This window comes from Poeciliopsis prolifica, unplaced genomic scaffold, assembly GCF_027474105.1.
Source record: "Poeciliopsis prolifica strain line A6 unplaced genomic scaffold, Auburn_PproV2 SCAFFOLD039, whole genome shotgun sequence".
Lineage (NCBI taxonomy): Eukaryota > Metazoa > Chordata > Actinopteri > Cyprinodontiformes > Poeciliidae > Poeciliopsis > Poeciliopsis prolifica.
In genome coordinates this window covers 1151171-1170507 of record NW_026562414.1, presented here as the reverse complement: position 1 = coordinate 1170507, position 19337 = coordinate 1151171, and the positions used below count along the sequence as shown (strand labels likewise).

The 19337-nt window shown below is 35.8% G+C and overlaps 1 protein-coding gene across 1 annotated transcript in view; it reads right to left on the bottom strand.

The window, feature by feature from the left end:
* kcnk3a (potassium channel, subfamily K, member 3a) overlaps nucleotides 1-15741 on the bottom strand; it is a 33118-nt gene extending 17377 nt beyond the window's left edge. The window contains exon 1 of the mRNA XM_055054561.1: nucleotides 15368-15741. Within this exon, the coding sequence (XP_054910536.1) occupies nucleotides 15368-15650 (283 nt within the window). The 5' untranslated portion in view covers nucleotides 15651-15741. The remainder of the gene's footprint in view (nucleotides 1-15367) is intronic.
* Between the last annotated feature and the right edge of the window lie 3596 nt (nucleotides 15742-19337).

The following is a 19337-nucleotide window of genomic DNA, read 5'->3' as shown; positions in this document are numbered from 1 at the left end:
CGCTCGTAGTTTTTAGTTTATTTGCCTTTTTTTTTTCATTGAAAGTGTTCCAGTGAAACACGGTTTATTTGTTTTCAGAGTCTCCTTAGCAGGAGTCTCTCAATCATCCATGAACATGTATATGTAAAACCTTTAAATCGTTTGAATCATTGGTTTTCAGAATTAGTAATGCATCTGCTTCCCATACATCAGGGATATCTTGAATAAAAAAAACTTTAGCTAAGAAATATTTACTTAAAAGATCATTTTAGTTGTTCTAAACATTTATTTCAACATGACCACGTAAACAATTGCTAAGCTTGCTAAATGCAGATGATCACAGTGTTAGATGAGCAATTTTTGAAGAAAAAAAGGTTAATTTTCCAATTTTTTTTGCTCTTTTCTTTGTCCTCTAATCATCTACTTGAGTAACTTTTATAATTTGTTTTCAAATCTAGTCAGCATGGAGTCAGTTTTGGCATTCTTTAACATCATATGTACAAACATATTCCCTTCTGACAGTTCCTCCTTATGCTGCCCATCAACATGCCAGATGATCTGTCGCACTAGGCTCATTGCCATATTGTAAAGCTATCATGTGTCACTGCATGAGTTGCATGATACTAATCCTGGCGCCTGACTTAATGGTCAGAGACAATTAAGTCAAGCAATGGATCTTGTGAAGGTGTTACATGAACCTTAAAGTGAATTAGTTTCTCATCTGCGGCTCTATCTGTAGCGACGTTTATTGTTTATTCACAGATGTTATCATTTGGGCTTAGAACCAACATAATCAATTATTAATAAAAGCTATTCAGCTTTAGAGTTGTTCCATAATGACTCTAAAGAATGCATTCAGTGTTTTAACTGAAATACCATGATAGAGTGTGAAGTTCAACTTGAAAGACAAAAAAAAAACACTTTTTAGCCATAAATGTCCTATTTTCTATTTTTACTTAACGGATGACTTGGTAACCTTTTATAACAGTCATGTTTTGTTAATTTCATAGTTTATGGTCCTATTCAGAGACACAGTTTCTCCATTACTGTTCCATTCATTTTGACATCATTTTTATTCAGGCAATATTTTCTGGACAAATCTGCAGCAGTTGCTAAGAATTTTGCATCCAAAAACCTTTGCTAAATATGCAAGAGCTTTGAAAGACTCCGTGCAGAAAAGGCAGGTCTTCCAGTCACCTTGGTTAGATAATCAGCGCCTCAGGCTCCCCATATGGTGTGAGCAGACAGACTAGGAGCTCCTCCTCCACTCAATCTGCAGGTTCACCCTCACTTCATCAGGAAATACAATCAAGGGTTTTTGTTGTAACCTACTTCGAATTGTGAGCATGGCAGCTTTGACCTGATTTGTATACCCAATTACATTATATTAACTATATCATAAGAGCAATGTATATTTTTTTTTCTTCTTTTTCTCTTGCAGCTGACCCCAAAAAAACTTTATATCCTGCCCTGCCCTGCTATTTCATCAGAGTCAGCTCTGATAAGAGAATTTCTAATCATTCAGAATGGACAAGAAAACACAATGCTCCAGCTCATCATTGGGTACCAACAACGACTGTCTGTGAGAGTGGTTTAAAAAAAAAAGGTCATATACCAAAATATCTGATAACAGGTTTTCATGGCAGTCATGTTTTTTTTTTTTATCCACTAAATTATGCAGTTTGTTGGAAAATTAAATGCTGGGCGGAAATTAATGTTTTGTAACAAGATGGACGTTTCTTGCTGGAGTGACAACAATGACAAAATCACACCAGAATGAATTTAAAAAAGACATTGTTATGTTGGGTATTTGTGGTTGCTTTTAAAAGATGACTCATCATATCCACTTCATTTTGGAGTGAAAATACAAAACAGGCTACATTTTCCCCACACAATCTGAATAACAAAATGATGCAAAGTGATTCAGTGTGACTATGACGCAGTATGAAGATACAACTTGTAGTGTTTCCTAGAATATTATACTATTGCAAACCTACCAAGGCTTTTCTTTCCACCTAAATTGAGAAGCAGCCAGAGGAGCTGTGCTAACTCTGGAAGGACTTCAAAGTTTTACCGTTCAAGCAGAAACTGCAGCCATGTCAGATTTTTCAGTATATTTGAAAGGACAGTGCATAATAACATAAACTCAATCCTTCAAAATTCTTGATGTAAATTTACCATATTTAGTGATAAAGAATTTTTTCAACCAATGTTTAATGGAAACCCAGCTTTGTTCAAAGATTGTTTTAAAAAGATTAGGCTGCAAAGGTCCAACTTAAACATCTAGATACTTTTGAATTATAATTGTTTCTAGTTGTGTGTCTTTTATAAGTGCAAAGTTATTAGTTAAAATTTTGAATTAACTACAGGTTTTAACGTGGCCAGAGAATTTTGAAAAACATTAAATGAATCACTTTTATAAAAGACACTGTATACAAAACAGTTTCAGCTGCTTAAAAATGAATTATTTATGGATCTGGACCTACCAAAACATATTTTATTTAAGTAAAAAAGAGAAAGCTGCAGAGTTGAGGTTGTTTGTGGACACTGAGTTCTCCCAGTTACAAAGTCCAAAAAGTAACTGAATGCAGATTTTTAAAGTTTTTTTTTTTTTTGTGCAAATGTAGGCCACCACAAAACAATGAGAAAGGGGAATAGTCTAAACTGATTTTTACTCCTCCATGTAAGGTGTAGCCTGGTTAATAGAACCTGAGCGCATTATCCTCATGACTAAACATGCTGGCTTTCAAGACTTTATGTATGTTCTCCATCTAATCTGACTGAGCTTTAGCAAATGCACAAAAAAGAATAATTAAAATCAATATAATTTTAAAGCTATTAAAGATTTGAAGATCAAATTGAAGTAAACGTTGGTTTTGATTCAAAAAGCACGCCTCACTTTTCAGATTTTTATTTCTTAAAAAAAAATACAGCGTTTCCCCTGAATTTTACAAATATACTCTTCTTGGTAATGAAGCACTTTAGGATTTATGGTAGCAATATGAAGGGCTGTGATTGCAATATGCTGTATCCCCCTACATGTGAAAAATTAGAGCAATCCCAGAGAAAACAGGCTAGCACCATTTTGTTTCAGTTCAAGTTTCTCACAGGGGATGGGTTTGGATTATGCACTCATTCCCTGTTTCCAGGCCTAAGGCATAAACACAACTCACCCATCAGTGTCATTATTATTATTATTACTATTGTTATGCCCTCCTGTCTGACAGTCCATTTCATTCAGGTTGGCTTGTTAAAAGATTAAACAGATGCTGGAAAACAAATAGAAAAATGAACTCCCCTGGGACAAACCGCATCTGCTGGGCCAGCTCCGGCCGCTTGGCGCTGTCGAGCTGAATCATTCCTGTGGTCTGAGCTTGTTGGAGTAGCACAAAGCTAACAGAGCATCCAAATAACCAAAGCACTTAAGAGGAACACCGTCACAGGTTGAGGAGGAGGTGGGGGTGTCAGAAGCAAATGAGATGTGAGAGAATTCCTTCAGGTTGTTAGGATGAGGGATTTTTTTTTAAAAAAATTTATGTGAAGCAAAAACATACAATATTTACTTCACACGTTCTCACTTCGATCTTTAGATGCTTTATGCACAGCTGAGAATCCGGCAATGTGTCATGTGGACATTTTTTCTCTTTTTGGCACGTGGGTACGTACTGAGGCAGAAAAACCAAAGGCTTCTGAGGCTCCAGTATCTCTGGGGGCAGAGGGAGACAGCTCTGTGCTTTGGGCGTATAATCAACACTCAGCTGGCTGGCGTTTTTATCCCGTTCTGAAATTCTCATGATATTTTTATTTGATTTCCTTATTAAACTGCAATAGCAGCTCCTTTGTGCTGTGTATGATTATTTAACTGCTCTGGTTACACACTACAGTGCTGATGTTTATTGAAAGGAGGTAAAGAGTTCACATCCACACAACAGTGGCTCCATCATAAAGCTGTCTATTTCCCATCAGCATTCAGATATTTCTTTAAGACATAAACCCAATTTGCAGCTGAGTGCAGGCTGTAATGTTGTGTCTCTTAAGTGTCATTGAGGGGAAACATTGTCTGTGCCATCTCCCGTTCAGGCAGTTTATGTAAACTAGCTTGCATTAGTGTACATAGTGTATGAGCATCAGCAGCCTGAAAAACAATTTCACTTTCATTTATGTAGTAATAAAATCTATTTCAAGACTTACTTTTATGATATCAATAAAAATTTGGTGTGTTGAGAGGGTACTGGCACCAATTCTGACGAATAAAAAATGTGGACATGTATGAGAAAATTTAACAACCTCAAAATAACCTAAAATTTAAACCACCAGGTGTTGCAAATGCACACTGGAGCTGCCTCTAAGAATTTCACAAATTTGAATGTTTGGTTTTCTATTTTATGATTTCAAACAATGTATGTTGCGTTCTTCATTCTGCGTGATTTCCTTTCATGGTCCAAAAATATGACTGCTAGATTAAAAAATAAACTGTAGAGAGAAATCTGAACTTAAATCATAATTATGATGTACAAAAATTACCACAATCTAACAAGTGGAACTAAATATAGTTCAACTAAATTACTGAAAACTAATTTGTTTGTGAGTGTATGACGCTAACCCAGCAGCATGTTTACTATTTTAAGAACAGGGGAGAGAAATTTTGATGGAGATTGCATCAGAAACAATCCTCGGGGTGATGTAATGATTTTTGCTTCTCCATTACACAAGAATCTTAAATGTTTCCCTCGAGTTGAATTGGAAAATAGCTGCAGTATGACTTCTGAACGTTTCCCGTATTGCTCTCCTGGTGGAATCGCCTGTCAGAAAAACGAGAAGCCAGACTTGTCACCGTACTACCAGAAGTTTCCAGTTCCTTTTCTTTTCACTTCGTGAGAGGAAAAATAATGAAACAAACTCGCTCAAGAAACTTTTGCGTGAGCTTGTTTCACTCAAAAGCTTTAATTTTTCTCTAAGAATCTGATCAAATACTTAAAAAATTATATTATTTGGTCGTTTGGTATGTTGACAGATTTCATTCAAAATTTAAACAATGAGTTCTGTTTATTTTCACAAGCAGTACACTTATTTAGTTCTCTGCATGAGTTTGAACACTTTGTTTTCGAAGCCTATAAAGCCAGAAAGCAAAGTCAGATAAAGTGCATAGCTATGCTACAAAAAAAGCTCCTTAAACATATAAATAATATCATTCCATTGCTGCACCAGTCCCACTGGTAATGAACAGGCCTTAGCATGATGCTCCCACCAGTAGGCTTAAAAAGGTTTTATTAGCCTTGGTAGCTCCACTTGAACATTTCTGAGTAACTGGTGCCTTGTTTAATCTTTTCAAGTCTACTGCAAGCAAAATGATTCAACACGTATAAATTTTCTCACAATTTAACTACATCATTTGATACTTCTGTTGAAGAACAGGAGTGTGTTGAACTCTTCTGTGCTGAAGCATTTTCACCACTGAAATGCAAATCCTTCTCATAAGAAACATGAGAAGGAATCCAGTTTCCAAACACTTAAGCACTTAAGATTGTCACATCCTGCTGACTCAGATCCTACACTGTATGGATCGAGCTAAATCCTGGATGAAAACCTGTTGGAGGCTGCAAAAGTCTTAAGGATTGTTCAGAAGTTCATTTCCCTGCAATACAACAAAATGAAATGGTTCAACATATCAACGTCCATCTCCAGGGGTGTGAATACTTTCACAATGCACATCATTTCACTCTATTGTGGATAAATTTGTGTGTCTTACTTCATTTTGTTAAGTTGCACATCTACTGAGTTGATGGAGTCATGCGACATGGTTGACTTGGTAATGCTCATGTCTGCGTATTCTCAAATTCACACTGAAAGCGTGGATACTTTAATTAAACAGCTGTGACCAACCCTCACTAAAAGCTCTGTGTTGTGAAAGAAGGACGTAATTCAATAAAGCAGGACAAGAGACTGTAGGCAGCATTGAAAACAAAGAGAGAGACAAAACACTAGAGAAGAGCTCATGTTTCTGATCAAATAAACCTCATAGGAGCCAGTTTACATTCAAAGACATGAGACTTCACATGTAACATGGTTCATGTTTATCTAAGAGATTCACAGGGAAACACCGACTGAAAGAAATTCAGATCTCACTATGCAGTGTACTATTTTATTTTGCCAAACTCCAGTCTGGCCAGAATGAATTATGAAATTCAGTAATGCATTATGCTTTGCTCTGTGAGTCAGGCAAGCAGTCAACTTTCCATTCAAGCAGTGAAGCATAAAGCAGACACACAACGAGTAAACAAAGCCTGGTCATACAAGTACGGCAGCAATAAGAGTCACTATCAGAAACTTATTCAAAACCTCCAGAGTGAGACCAGCAGCAGCTTTCTCAGTCGGAAATAGTGGTTCATGTTGTTTAATTTCTTTTTGCTTCATGCTGTTAACATCATTTCCCAACGTCTTTCACTTACAATATTTCAAAACTATTCCAAAGACTTTCAGATTTCAATAAATAACAATGAGAAATTTTTTTTTTCTGCAAAAAATTAAGAGTGAAATTAGTCTCTCTTTTTTTCCATCTCACTGGTTTTCATCTCCATGTCACAAAACATCTCAGAGCGCCTGTCTGATGGGTTTGGAGGACGCAGCCTCACTGCAGAGTGCAGCTCTGTGTTATATAAGGTAATTTGCTTGGGTGGACTTTTTTTTTCATGCTCACATCCAGAAGAGTTATATTACCCACCATATTCTTCACAAAGCATCTGCTGTTATAAACAGACACCACTGTTTGTTTGTTACTCTGAGAACAAGCAACAGCAACTAAAGGAATTAGAAATAATTGCACATCAAATAAGTAGTTTTTCTACAAATGTGATTAAATTAATCATTGTTCTCACAGAAATAAATATACATACAATCTAAACATTCACCATGATACTATCTTTAATTTGATACATCTATGTTAAGTTATGTGTATTTCATGTATTACCGTGCAATCAGGTTATTTTAGCCAACTCTTTAGGACAATTATCTCACTTTTTTTTAATAACCAATATTCTGATATAAAGTGATTGCTGTATACTTTTTTTCTGTAACCTTAGCCATGCTTTTGACTCCTTAAGCTGCACTTCATCTCAAATTTAAGCCTCTTCCATATTTTACTAAAGCACAACCTTTAAAATAAAACTACAAATCCCTGGTGATATAAAGTAGCAAAGTATCTTAATTTCTGCAGGATATTTTTGCTAAGACAAAGTTGGGAGTGGGAAAACATAGGATAAAATAAAAAGAAGACCTAAAACATTCAAAAGAAAAATCTGATTCTGTTAGGAAAAAAATGCATTCTTTAATATTGCATTAATGAATGACGAAGCAGGAATAAAGCTGAGTAAAACAAAATGTCTTAACAACGTCACAACCACATAGCAAAATCTCAAATGGATTTGACATTGTGTGTTTTTCTAAATCAGTCACTGCGGTTCTGCCTGTTACTGAAACACGAGGAAAAATCTTCTGCCTTGATCTCCAAGATACGGTGAAGACAGTTACAAAAGATTTTTGTGCTGAATTATCTTCAAAGACAAATCAACATGATTCTCCAGGAGGAGATGGTGGTAGTTTTTACTTCTTTCTGGAGCGATGTGATGCCACATATTATGATTAGTCTGTAATTCTAAACCTTGGTCATTGTGGAAAATAACATGAAGCAGTTTTGGTGAGAATTATGTATTTTTTCTACTGTGTATAATTTGCATTTCTCTGAAATCACTTCTAGTTCAAAGTGCTTTTAATAAAGAGAATTGACACCAATTTTCAAAGAGGAAGCAATCAATTTCTGATTAAGAGTTTGTCAATGAGAATAAATTGCTACAATAAATTGTGTTAAGTGCATGTACAGGTTGTAATTTGAAGATAAGGCAATCTCTTAACTGGTTTCTAGGTTACAATGGTAATGATCCCAGCTTTCTGCTAATGAAAATAAAACAACAAGGTATTTTCTTTACTGCAATGTGTTCACTAGACAAATAAAGAAAGCAAATAACCTCTTCAAAAAAATTATTTCTTTCACCTTTGATTTCCTCTGTTGCAGAAATGCTATTCAAATGTTACATGAAAGTGCATTGATAAACTAGCTAAAACAAACAAAATAAGTGCATTTAAATCCACAAGCACAGCTCAGTTATTTATTATTTTTGGCCAAAGTTGCTATGAGCCTCTGTGGACTGTCAGTGGAATAACTTGAACACACAGAGCGAGGAGGAGCACGATGCTTAATGACATTAGCAGTCAACATCCTCTTTGTGAATAAAATCTCACGACCCAACATCCATGTTTGGTAGAAAAAAAAATCCATAAAAATTACAAATCTTTTCTATTTTTCATTGCATTTCTTCAGCTTATTAATCAGAGAAGTGTTTCTCATGCCAGTTTTTATTTTAATTTTTTCACACATACTCAGAAGATTGCAGTGTGGACATATTTCTCACTCATGAAGGTAAAAAAAAACCATAAAATTGCCAACAGATGACTGTTCTAGTGCTTGTATCGGTGCTTTTATTACTTTTATTTCCTCTATATTTTTCAATTAATTTAAAATAAACTCTTCCAGATTAAATAATTAACATTTGCAAACAAATGGGTGGAAAATAACCACCAAGGTAAAGTATTAGTTTTGAATTTTAAAATAAGTTCAAGTGCAAAACAGTTTTTATAGAATAGACTAGCTGAAAATATTGCATTGCAGGAGTTATAGGATTGGCAAAAACTTAAAGAGGGGCCTGTCATAACTTCTACTTGAAGATTTAGTTGTGAGGTTACCTTTTTTTTCATCGTTTCAGCAGCAACACGCTGTGCTGTCCTCTCAGAGGAGTTGAAATATGTCTCTGCATCAGTCTGTTGAAGACCTCTGGGACTGCTGGTGAGAGTTTTATTCCTTATGCACACCACCACTCACTGCTCCAACCTCTTAAGCTGACTGAATAATAATGATGATACTAATGTAAGTAATTACCATCAGCGATTCAGAATGTGCCCTCATTATGCAACAGCTGGAAGTGGATTCTTGTCTGCTGCCAAATCAAAGCTGATCCTGCTGCCAGAAATGAAAATAGAAAAATAAAATATATTATTCATCGTCTGTCCATATAGAACGGACGAAGAGCATGTCGTTTTCAGCCACAGCCTGTGTCACATTCATGCACTAATTGACTTGGTAGCTGCCCAGTACATAAACATCACCGGTGGTGACGGAGCAGCTAAACCGGGGAGGGTGTCAGCGCTCTGATCCAAGCTACTTTTAATATGATGGAGACGTGTTCGCAGCAAGCAGTCGCCCTCACCAGCTGGCTTTTTCACTGCCTGGATGTCATCTTGGGATTACAGTGACTCAGGCAGATTGAATGGCCTGGATGCATTTGCATTCGTTTTCACTGTCCTACACAGATTTTGAGTTTATTGATGAACTATCAGCAACCGGCTCCTCGGTCAAGTCAGTAAGAACACATTGACAAAAATAAAATCATGTCATTCAACAATATGAAGAAAATGTTTTGTTTTTTTCTGCATGTACAGTAACTGATACTGTATCCATTGTCAATGGATGAGAGAAACACTAAACACATCATTTTAATGATGATAAAATTAATTGAAGTAAAGAACAAATATGAAAGTAATTAAAGAAAATGACATTTTACATTTCAAACTGCATTTTTCTCGCACAGAAATTTCTCCAATGTGGGACAACAAAGGATATTTCTATTCTATTTTAAATTGTAAGATTGTAGTTGCAAATGCCTTCCCTCCAATTTACCTGAAATGGAGCTACTTAGCACAGATAAATGGGCAAAAACTTTGCTCTGTAGTTGTGCAAAGCTGATAAGAACAAAGCTATAAAATAAAAATAAACAACCTTTGGTATTTGGGGCAAAATAGGGTCCTAAAAAGAAAAGCAAATGCCAACATTTTTAAGAAATGTTTTTTTAAAATAATAATTAAAAAAAGTTACATCTGATGAATGAACAGAGTGAACAATCTCATGTAGTTTCTAGTGACAAGCTGTGGTTTTCTTGGAGTAAAAAAGAATAGTCACAACAACCTGCTGACAGCAACGCTCCCATCAGAAAATTATGCTTACTCTGTATTTAGTTGTTGTTTTGTTTTGTTTTTGGTCAATTGGAGGCTTTAACTCTTCTAAATAGACAAAATGACCAATTTTTTAGCTTAAATTTGGTGACAGTGTACAACTTGGCCAACAAGAAGAAAATGAGCAGATTTGGATAAGGAAGAGAAAGAAAAATCAACAATCTTTTCTTTTCTTTATGTACTTTTTAAGCTAATCTTTAAGAACCGGAAACTGTACAACTTGTCTCCATGCATCATTCTTCAACATCATGAGGAAATATATTTGTGTAATCCGGGTGGTCCAATACTTTTTCCATCTTGCATAAACATTCTGAGATATCATATTCCTTGTCACACAAAGACTGCTTTATTTTAAGGTCAACACATGTTTAAATAAAAACCAGCTCATGGAAAACAAAACAACTGCTCCTCACATCCTGCAACTGCAAGTTCATGTCCTCATCACATGTCAAACAACACATCAGATAATACAAAGGACATGTGACATGTCTTATTATAAAACACTGTGTGCTGGGAATTTGTCCTCTGTATGCAACAGACGATCATGGCAGTGACAAGACGTTCACCCCTGGAGGAGGGTGACAACCACTGTGATGCAGACACACCCCCCCTGAGCCCCAGAATCTTATTACACCCACTTCCCGAACTCAGCTTGCTCAAAGCTCTCTCTTTTCTCCCCTTTTTGTGCGTCTCGCATCACTTAAATCCATCCCCTGATGGTGCGTAAGAGGACACTCTGCCCTCCGCCTCATCCTTTCTTCTGCAGAAAGTGTTGCCTAATTACTGATTGCAGTTTGACTCTGTATATACGTTTAATCAAGAGTAGCGCATGGTGCAGCCAGGGTTTGCGCACTCCACCCGAATTTGCCGGGAAATAATAATACTCATTTCTTTTATGTGAGGGCATTACTGCAGGCCATGGTTGCTTGATATTGTGTTACCAGTGTAGTATACACAGTGTTGCTGTTGTGTGGCAGGACTGTAGTGGAATAAGAGAGCTCTGGTGTTGTCATTAATACTTAATGGCAGACTGAAACGCCAATCACTGTGTTTCTGCCATCTGCAGGGCTCACAATTACAGAATGTGAACACGGACACCCAGGTTTTGGTTAGTGTGCAATTAGCTTTCTGCATCTGATACAGTCACGAGTCACAGGTCATGGCCAACAACTGCACCAGTCACCAAATACAGGAGGGAAAAGTCAGATAGGAAGTCCTGATACAAGCAGGTTCTAAACAAATTGGAACTACATAATAGAACAGTCCTGCAGCTTTAAATGAGGGAGGTACTTTATGTTTTCTCTTTGCTATGATGCAGATTTATGCTTTTAAATACAAATATTGTTCAACAATTTCTCACGAGAAACGTGAAAAGAGAGACAGAAAAAAGCCCTAGATAAAATCCAATGTAACCAAATGAATTCTAATCTAATTAGTGAATAGTCCATCTGTGAGTAAATCAATCTGAGCATCGTGAGGAGTAAGGAACAGAAATGTATGGACAAACTTTTAAAAAGTGTCAGGATATGACATTTTATTCCAAGCTATGAATATCTCTCAGAGCACAGGCAAATCTGAAAATGAAAATATTATGCTTCAACTGCAAACTTTTGAACACATTGCTCAAAGGAGAAAACAATATTTGTAGAAGAAGAAATAAGATTTTTTATTAGGAGTCGCTGATATCCTGAGCCAAGATAGAAAAATCTTTTTAAAACAGAGGCAAGAAAACAGCCAAAAGGAACTGTTTGCCACAAACCATATAGGAAAAATGCCAACATAAGGAAAACGGTGAGCTGATAAAATAAGAAGAACCTGAAATCGATGTGAGTTTGTGGATTGACCAAAAATGCAGACAAAATGGGAGCGTGGATCACATTGATCATTTTAATGAAAAACGTACACACCAGAGGGAGCCAGAGCAGAACAAACAAACAAAAACAGAAAAACAGGAAAGTAGCATGTTATAATGAAATTAGATGGGAGTAAGCAAAAAGTGAAAGGAGCAGAAGTGTTAACAAATCTTTTTTTTTTAATCAAATAAAAGAGAAAGACTAAGGAACACCCAATAAACAAACCTGAAAACACAGGATCCTAACAAAACTAACACTAAAGCAACGGATGAAACCTGAAGGGAAGACGGATCCAACCAAATACAGGGGAAGCCAGAACAGGCTTAATTAAAACATATTCATGAATTAAAATAACCCAACTTGTTCACACTAAAATCCAAAAATGAATCTTTGACAAGACTTGAAAAATCTAACCTGAGCTTGAGATATTTGCAAAGAGTAAAACGCAACAACTGTAGTCTATGTAAGTGCCAAGGTGGTAGAAGCACACCCTAAAGTAAAAACTGTAAAAGTTGGTTCTACAAAATCATAACTCAGAAGCACATTTTTAATGAACTTTTGTTAAAAAATGTTTTGCTGTTGTTATGTGACACAATGAGAAAAAGTACAAGATGTATGAATACTTTCATTAAAAAAAAGAAAATCCTCCTACTGCACTGAATATTTTTTACAAAGTCTTGTATCACCTCGAAATTATTAAAAAAATATTTCATGCATGTCAAACGGTGGAAAATTGAGTATATATCACATGTTCACAAAGAGCTATTAAAACAAATTGTGACCATGACAGAAAATTCAATCCCATTTTTACTGAGAAAAAATATTAAAGTGTTGAGTTTATAGCCAGTCAGGCATAAATAGTTCATTTTGCTTATATAAAGTGAACAGAAAAATAAAAATGACAAAAAGAAAGCATGAGAAAATATTGCTCAAAACCACCTTAAAGGAATATAAGCAAAATTATAAACAAATAAGGAATAGCTCACAGTTCTATTCAGTTCAGTAGTTCCTTAACAAAATATCTGCTATCATGACACATTGTTTTTAACACTTAAACTTGGAAAAAAATAGAAACAGCGAGTTAATGGAGTTTGTGAGGTAAAACAATGGAAAAGGACATTATTGAAATTGTTAAAATGACAGAAGAGGAGTGAAAATAAACGAGCACTGGAGCCCTAATCATGGAAACCTGGCTGAAAAACAATTGAAGAGAAGAATCACTCTCATCACCGAACCAATCTGCCCTGTCTTAAATACAAAATGCCTCAATTTGCCACTGAAGCAGCAGCAACTAATACGATTCTGTTTCCTCTGGCCTTTCATTTGTGCTTGATTTGTTTAAGGTTTAAAAACCTCTTACAGTCATTCCAGAACAAAAATTCCTTAGATTGTTGTTCCTTTTTTTTTTTTTAAAGAAACAATTAACATCTCAGTGCTATACGTTCACAATGAAGCTATTCTCAGATAACCTCTACAAGGTTCAAAGCAAATAAAACCAAAAACATATAAAGGTAGACGTAAATGTATAATGTCTCAAAACTGATTGTTTTTAGGGTTCTCACTGAAATATAATTTTACTAATTATACTGTGATTTAGCAACGTTATTGTTTGTTTTCTTCTGCAAGAATATATACACAGACTAAAAGATTAAGGAAGTGTTAGATTTGATGTTATTATGTATTAGTCTGGATAGATAAGCAAACAAGCAATTAGAGTATGACAAATTGTTTGAGATTCTAGGCATTCATACTCATCCTATTATCTAAATTATAAAGATCAAAACTTTAAGAATTAAATACACAAATGGCTGTTTAGTTTGTTTGTTGACATTGAAAGCACCTATTTTTTGTTTTAATTGTGAAGGCCAAAGGAAATATTTTTATGGAGCATCAACTTGTGAGAAATTCAAGTATGCAGGTTGAAATTCACAGTGTCCTGCTGCATCATGAGGGATTACGTTACTTTTGACGTGCTGGAGGTCATTTTCTCCAGCTCTGGTGAAAATGAAGAGGTCATCCACCCCCCTGAAAACCTTCTGGTTATTCCACCAAATATTGCTTTCTGAACTCTTCCTGAGTTAAAACATTAGTATTGTTGTTTCTAAATGGATATGAACTTGTCTTTTTTTTTTTTTTGCATTATTTGATATCTGAAGGCACTGCATTTTTTTATTATTATTTTGACAGTTTCTCATTTTCTGCAAATATGTAAAACTTTTTGCTTGGAATTTCAGAGACGTGCTGTCAGTAGTTCATGGAATAAAAGAATAATATTCATTCTACTCAAATATATACATATGAAAAGTAAAATCGGATCATTTTAAGAGGTCTCTTAATTTTGTCCAGGGCTGTATAAGGGCCAGGGCACTGCCAACATTGTCCCATTTTCATAATTCATGAAAAACATTAAAGTAATTCAGTAAATGTCTCGTACTCAAACTGTTTTAAAACTTCTATGCAATTGAGGGTCATAACTTGAATAATTTTCTAATGGAAAATTAGTAGGAACCATTTTTTACACTTATCCTACATTTATAGTGAATGTTAGGATAATCTGAAAGGCAATATTTACAGCACTTCAGCTCAACCTGTCTAGCCTTGGTCAAGCTGTTTTTTTACCAGGACATTTGATTTTTACATATGTGTTTATAAAGTTTAAATGAATAAAAATTTTCTGGAGACAAACCTTTTTTCAAGAAAAGGCCTCAAGAAATATTTGATCCATTAATTGCCCCTAATGTTTAAAAACTTCCATTGGCTTTGATATAACTTCCCATCAGTAATAACCTTATACGTGTAGGTCAGTTGCATTTTGCACTGAAACAGAAAAACAAAATGCAGAGTTTCCCATGCATCTGAACGCCTCGTGCTGCTGCACATGAATCTTCTGGGGCAGAAATAATGAGAGCACAACACAACAGAACAAGCCAACTACGCCTCAAGTTTCCCCAAGTATCAACTCTTAGTAACCTTGGCTTATGCAGATGAAAAGAGTCTTTCAGTCAGCTCCAGTAACAGAAACATGTTTAACGCAGAAAGCATGTTGAATCCTATAGAATTGTGTTGACTAGAGTTCAGTTTATTTTTTTAAATTTGTACAATAAGGACAGTTTTATCTACTTCTCTATCTCATATAAGAACACTGAAGGGACCCAGATGTGAATTCTTTACTCAATGAAATTTTCCCATGTGGCTTTGACTTCCTCGGTCATGTGCCAATGTGGGCTGAAATCTCCCTCCACCCCCGCAGAGCGTTGCTATCGCTGATTTCAAACATGCAGGAAAAGTTAGACGCAACAGGTTCGAGCATTCAGCAGCATCTATAAACCTTCTGTAGCGATTTGACCTTGGAAGAAAAGCGCGCTGAAGAGAAATGTAAGTTAAGTAAAAACTCCCGTAAGTTTGCTTAGTCTTACCTATGGTCGTGATCACCGTGATGGCAAAATAAAAGGAGCCTGCGAATTTCCACTGCACGCCGGCTTTGTGCGGTTTCAGCTGCAGCACCACCTTCTCCAGCAGGTCAAAGTCATCTTTGGAGAGGTTGAAGGTGCTGAGCAGCTCCTGCTTCATCATGTCCAGCGTCTCCTTCTGGGTTGTCTCCTCCTGAGACTCCAGCGCGTCAAAGATCGCGGCGCCCACGATCAGGTAGGTGAAAGTGCAGATGATGAGGGCGAGGGTCCGCACGTTCTGCCTCTTCATGGTCGGTGGTGTGGTGCGGTCGCGGTGCGGGGTCAGGGGCGCGGGCGGAGAGGCAGCGCGGGGCTGCAGGTCGGGCGGTTCGGCTGGCTCATGGCTGTGGCGGCTCTGGCGGAGCAGCGGAGCCCTCTGCTTGTTTTATGATGAAGAGGAGCTGTTCATTCAGCACCACTCCCCCCAAACACACCTCCTCCACCCGAACCCTCCCCTCGTCATAAAAAACCCCACCCTCCCTTTAGTATTCCCTCGTTTTCCAATGTTAGACGATTTCTATGTGTTGTTATTGTAATATATTTTTCATTCAGGCTTTCAAAAGTTTTATCAGTCTTCATTTAGTTTTTTTTTTTTTTTTTTTTTTTTTTTTTTCCAAAATGTATAGTATATTGTTTGGCAAACTATTTGAACTACTTTAACTTTGTGTGTGTGTGTGTTTCTTGACAGTGCTAACACAATATGTTCTTTTGATTTTACAGAAAAGCATCATTTTTAAAGGGAAACTATTTAAAACACACACAAAAACCGCACAAAATTTAAAAAGTGTGGTGTGCCCATAAATTTAACCCACATGACTAAATATTTTAAAGATCAAAACTGTATCTGTCAATACATCTACGAATTTTATGGGACATGTCTCTACCAGCTTTAGAGACTGACACTGACGCTCAGGCTCAGCTGAACTGGACGAAAAGCGCCTGTGAAAATTAATTTTCCAGTCTTGCATTCTCAAACTTGGTTTGAAGCAGCGATTTCGTTCTTTATACTTTTTTACCAATAGGTGGAGCCACCGGACCATACGTGTGTACATAAAGAAATGAAAATAAGAAACTAACAAAAAGTAAATTTTACAAAACAAAAATGCTAATAAGTTTGCAAAAGCAGATAAACGGTTATTTTTCTGTTGAAACCTTTATAACATCTGTTAGGGCCAAATTGCTGGAGTGCGTAACCAATAGTTTAACTTCTTTTATTTGGCACTTTCTGACGACAGGGGGATTTATTCATATGTTTACCAAATATATGAGTTTGTTTAAAATGGGTCAAATGAGACCCTTTTCCTTTCGCTTCTTAATGATGAAGAAGTGGAAGAATCTTTGTTAGTCTATCATTAAAAAATAATCCTAAAAAACTCTCTCACACACACTTCAAACTCTGTTTTAATATGACAGAAATGTAAAAATAATCAAAATGTATAAATACCATTTCAAGACACCATAAAGTTAAAGAGCACCCAGAGTACAGCTGGTGTCCTCTCCACCTTTTGCCACAACTTCCTTTACTGTTGTTCATTTTATAACTCCGCAGTTATTATTGAGTTATTAAAAACATATCAAAAACTTTGATTTAAGTTTAAATAATAAAAAAAACACAATATTAGCCTTTTTAGTCTACCAGGTTTTACCAAAAAATTCATGTGAAAAGTCTTTTGGAGAAACATTTTAATCCCTGAAGGACAATATGTCCCACTACTGTTTGGCAGACCAGTGACATAAATCATCAAAGTCACTGTGACTTTCAGACTCCTTAATTTCAGTCATTGGTGTGCATCACAAGAGAGTTTTATGGTATTAAAATGAATCTGGCTCAAACTAAGTCTGATGCTGCCAACATGAGTCAGTTCAAAGTTTCTAAAGAATGCAGTTGTTAATTTTAGCTCTGAGAAAAACTGAATTGTTTTCTTTCAAATCTCAGTTCTTCTCATTTCAGGGAAGTCAACTCTAACAGCAGGAAAGTTTGTTGGTTCAAAGAACTGAGATGGATTTGTTTTATGCTGAAAAGGAAAAAGGAAATGGATCATCATGACGCAAAAAGACAAATGTCAAGTGAAATATTGACTGTGGTCAAGTTTGATGACCTTTGGAGTCACTGGTTTCCAGTAAGTGGTTCGCTAATGCGTTGTGCGTCAGAGTGAGACGAAGTTACAATTTGTTGAGGATGCTTTGAAGGCAATTATGTTCATATTTTATTGCATTTGAATGCTTATTTTTATTTTTGGGGATTTTATTCTCAAACATTAATAGAAACATCTCTGGTTATAAATACGTAAACAAGCAAAATAATATTTTATGATTATTTCTTTACTTACGAATACATTTATGCACTTTAAGTTGAAAGTGCATAAATGTACATTTTCAACTTAAAGCTACCCTCAAATTTAACCTATGCATGTGGCAACCTGTTACTGAATAATAAATCTTGGCTAATCTTAAATTCCTCCCTTTGAGCTGGGACAGAAATAGCTCTACTTTCAATAAACAGGTCAGTCAAGTCAGCTGTGACTGAGCCTGCATAAATCCTCCCTTCATAAATTGGAGTGCTGAAAGCCTCAGTCAATCAATGCATCAATGCATCAATTAATCCATAACACTTTAATTCACAATTTGGCCTATCAGAAGAAAAGCAATTCAAAAGAAATTTTTTAAAAAGCCTAAAGACATAATAAATTGCCTTTCAGGCCATCACATGTATGAGATCAAACATTTTAGACAACGTGCAAACATATGAACTTTTTACGTCGGATCCATTCAAAACAATCGAACACACACAGAATGATGAAATGAGATTAAGGGAGTAGCCATAAGGCTTTCCGGTCATTGGAGTAGTGATGTCATTATTCAGAATAAAGCGAGGTTTGACAATGGAAAAGAGGAAATCGTAAGAGGAGCTTTATGAGCCCTTATTGTTCAAGAAAACTGAATGGAAAAGATTTTTTATTCTGAATTGACAAAAAAGCCTCTGATTTGTTTAACGTCTCCTGAAAGACACCATCTGATCAACTCAGTGTTACGCATGAAACACTCTCTTACACTTCATAGATTATCTTTTTGGCATCATACAGTTTGGAGAAAATCAATAGTTTAAGAGTCATAGAAGTTTATTTTGTTTCTGGAGCACCATCTTTATGTTGATTTGAATGTTTATTTTTTCATTTTTTATTTATTTTTTTTTTGTTAAAGGACCCAAAAACAAACACCTCTAAGCATTTTAGGAGGATGTTTCAAGTATTTGCAAATTTCAGTCATTCACAGTTATTAGTTAAACCCTGGCCAATAATGGGTGTTTCATGCATTCATCATTTATTCACTCCAATTTGTTTTCAAACAGCTCCATCTTTAGTGTCATTAAACCAAGAAACATAGTTCAAATTCAAGTTGTATTTCATGTTCTGCAAACAACCTTGTGGTATCTGTGTTATTGATGGCAGCATAGAAAAAATTTATCCTGTTGTTCCACCCAAACAAGTAATGACAGGATAAAGTATCACGTGGTTGGTGCTTTATTGAGGCTTCAAGACCCTACAAAAAGCCCTCTGCTGCAGTTTTTTCAGTCTCTTTAAACAATGTCATTGCCCAGGTGAACTGGAACTAAATATGGGAAAACGGTGCAGACTTCCCCACTTAGCTGAGATGGTTCAGACCCCTGACATTTTGCTTGTGAAAAAAAATTACCACATTCAAACTGAACAGCAGCTTTCTTGCTGAGTTGATTATGCAGCTTGCTAAATTAAGATATACAAAGATAACAGACAGTGTTTCACTTGTTCTTTTAGGGTTTCTTGATTTTCTGTGACCAACAGCAAACTAAGATTTTTGGTTTCAGTACTGGTGATGTTTGTTTCAATCTTGTTTAAAAGTATAACATATGCCCTGAAGTTTTCAGTCTCAGATAGTTATTACAACTGCAAATTAAATT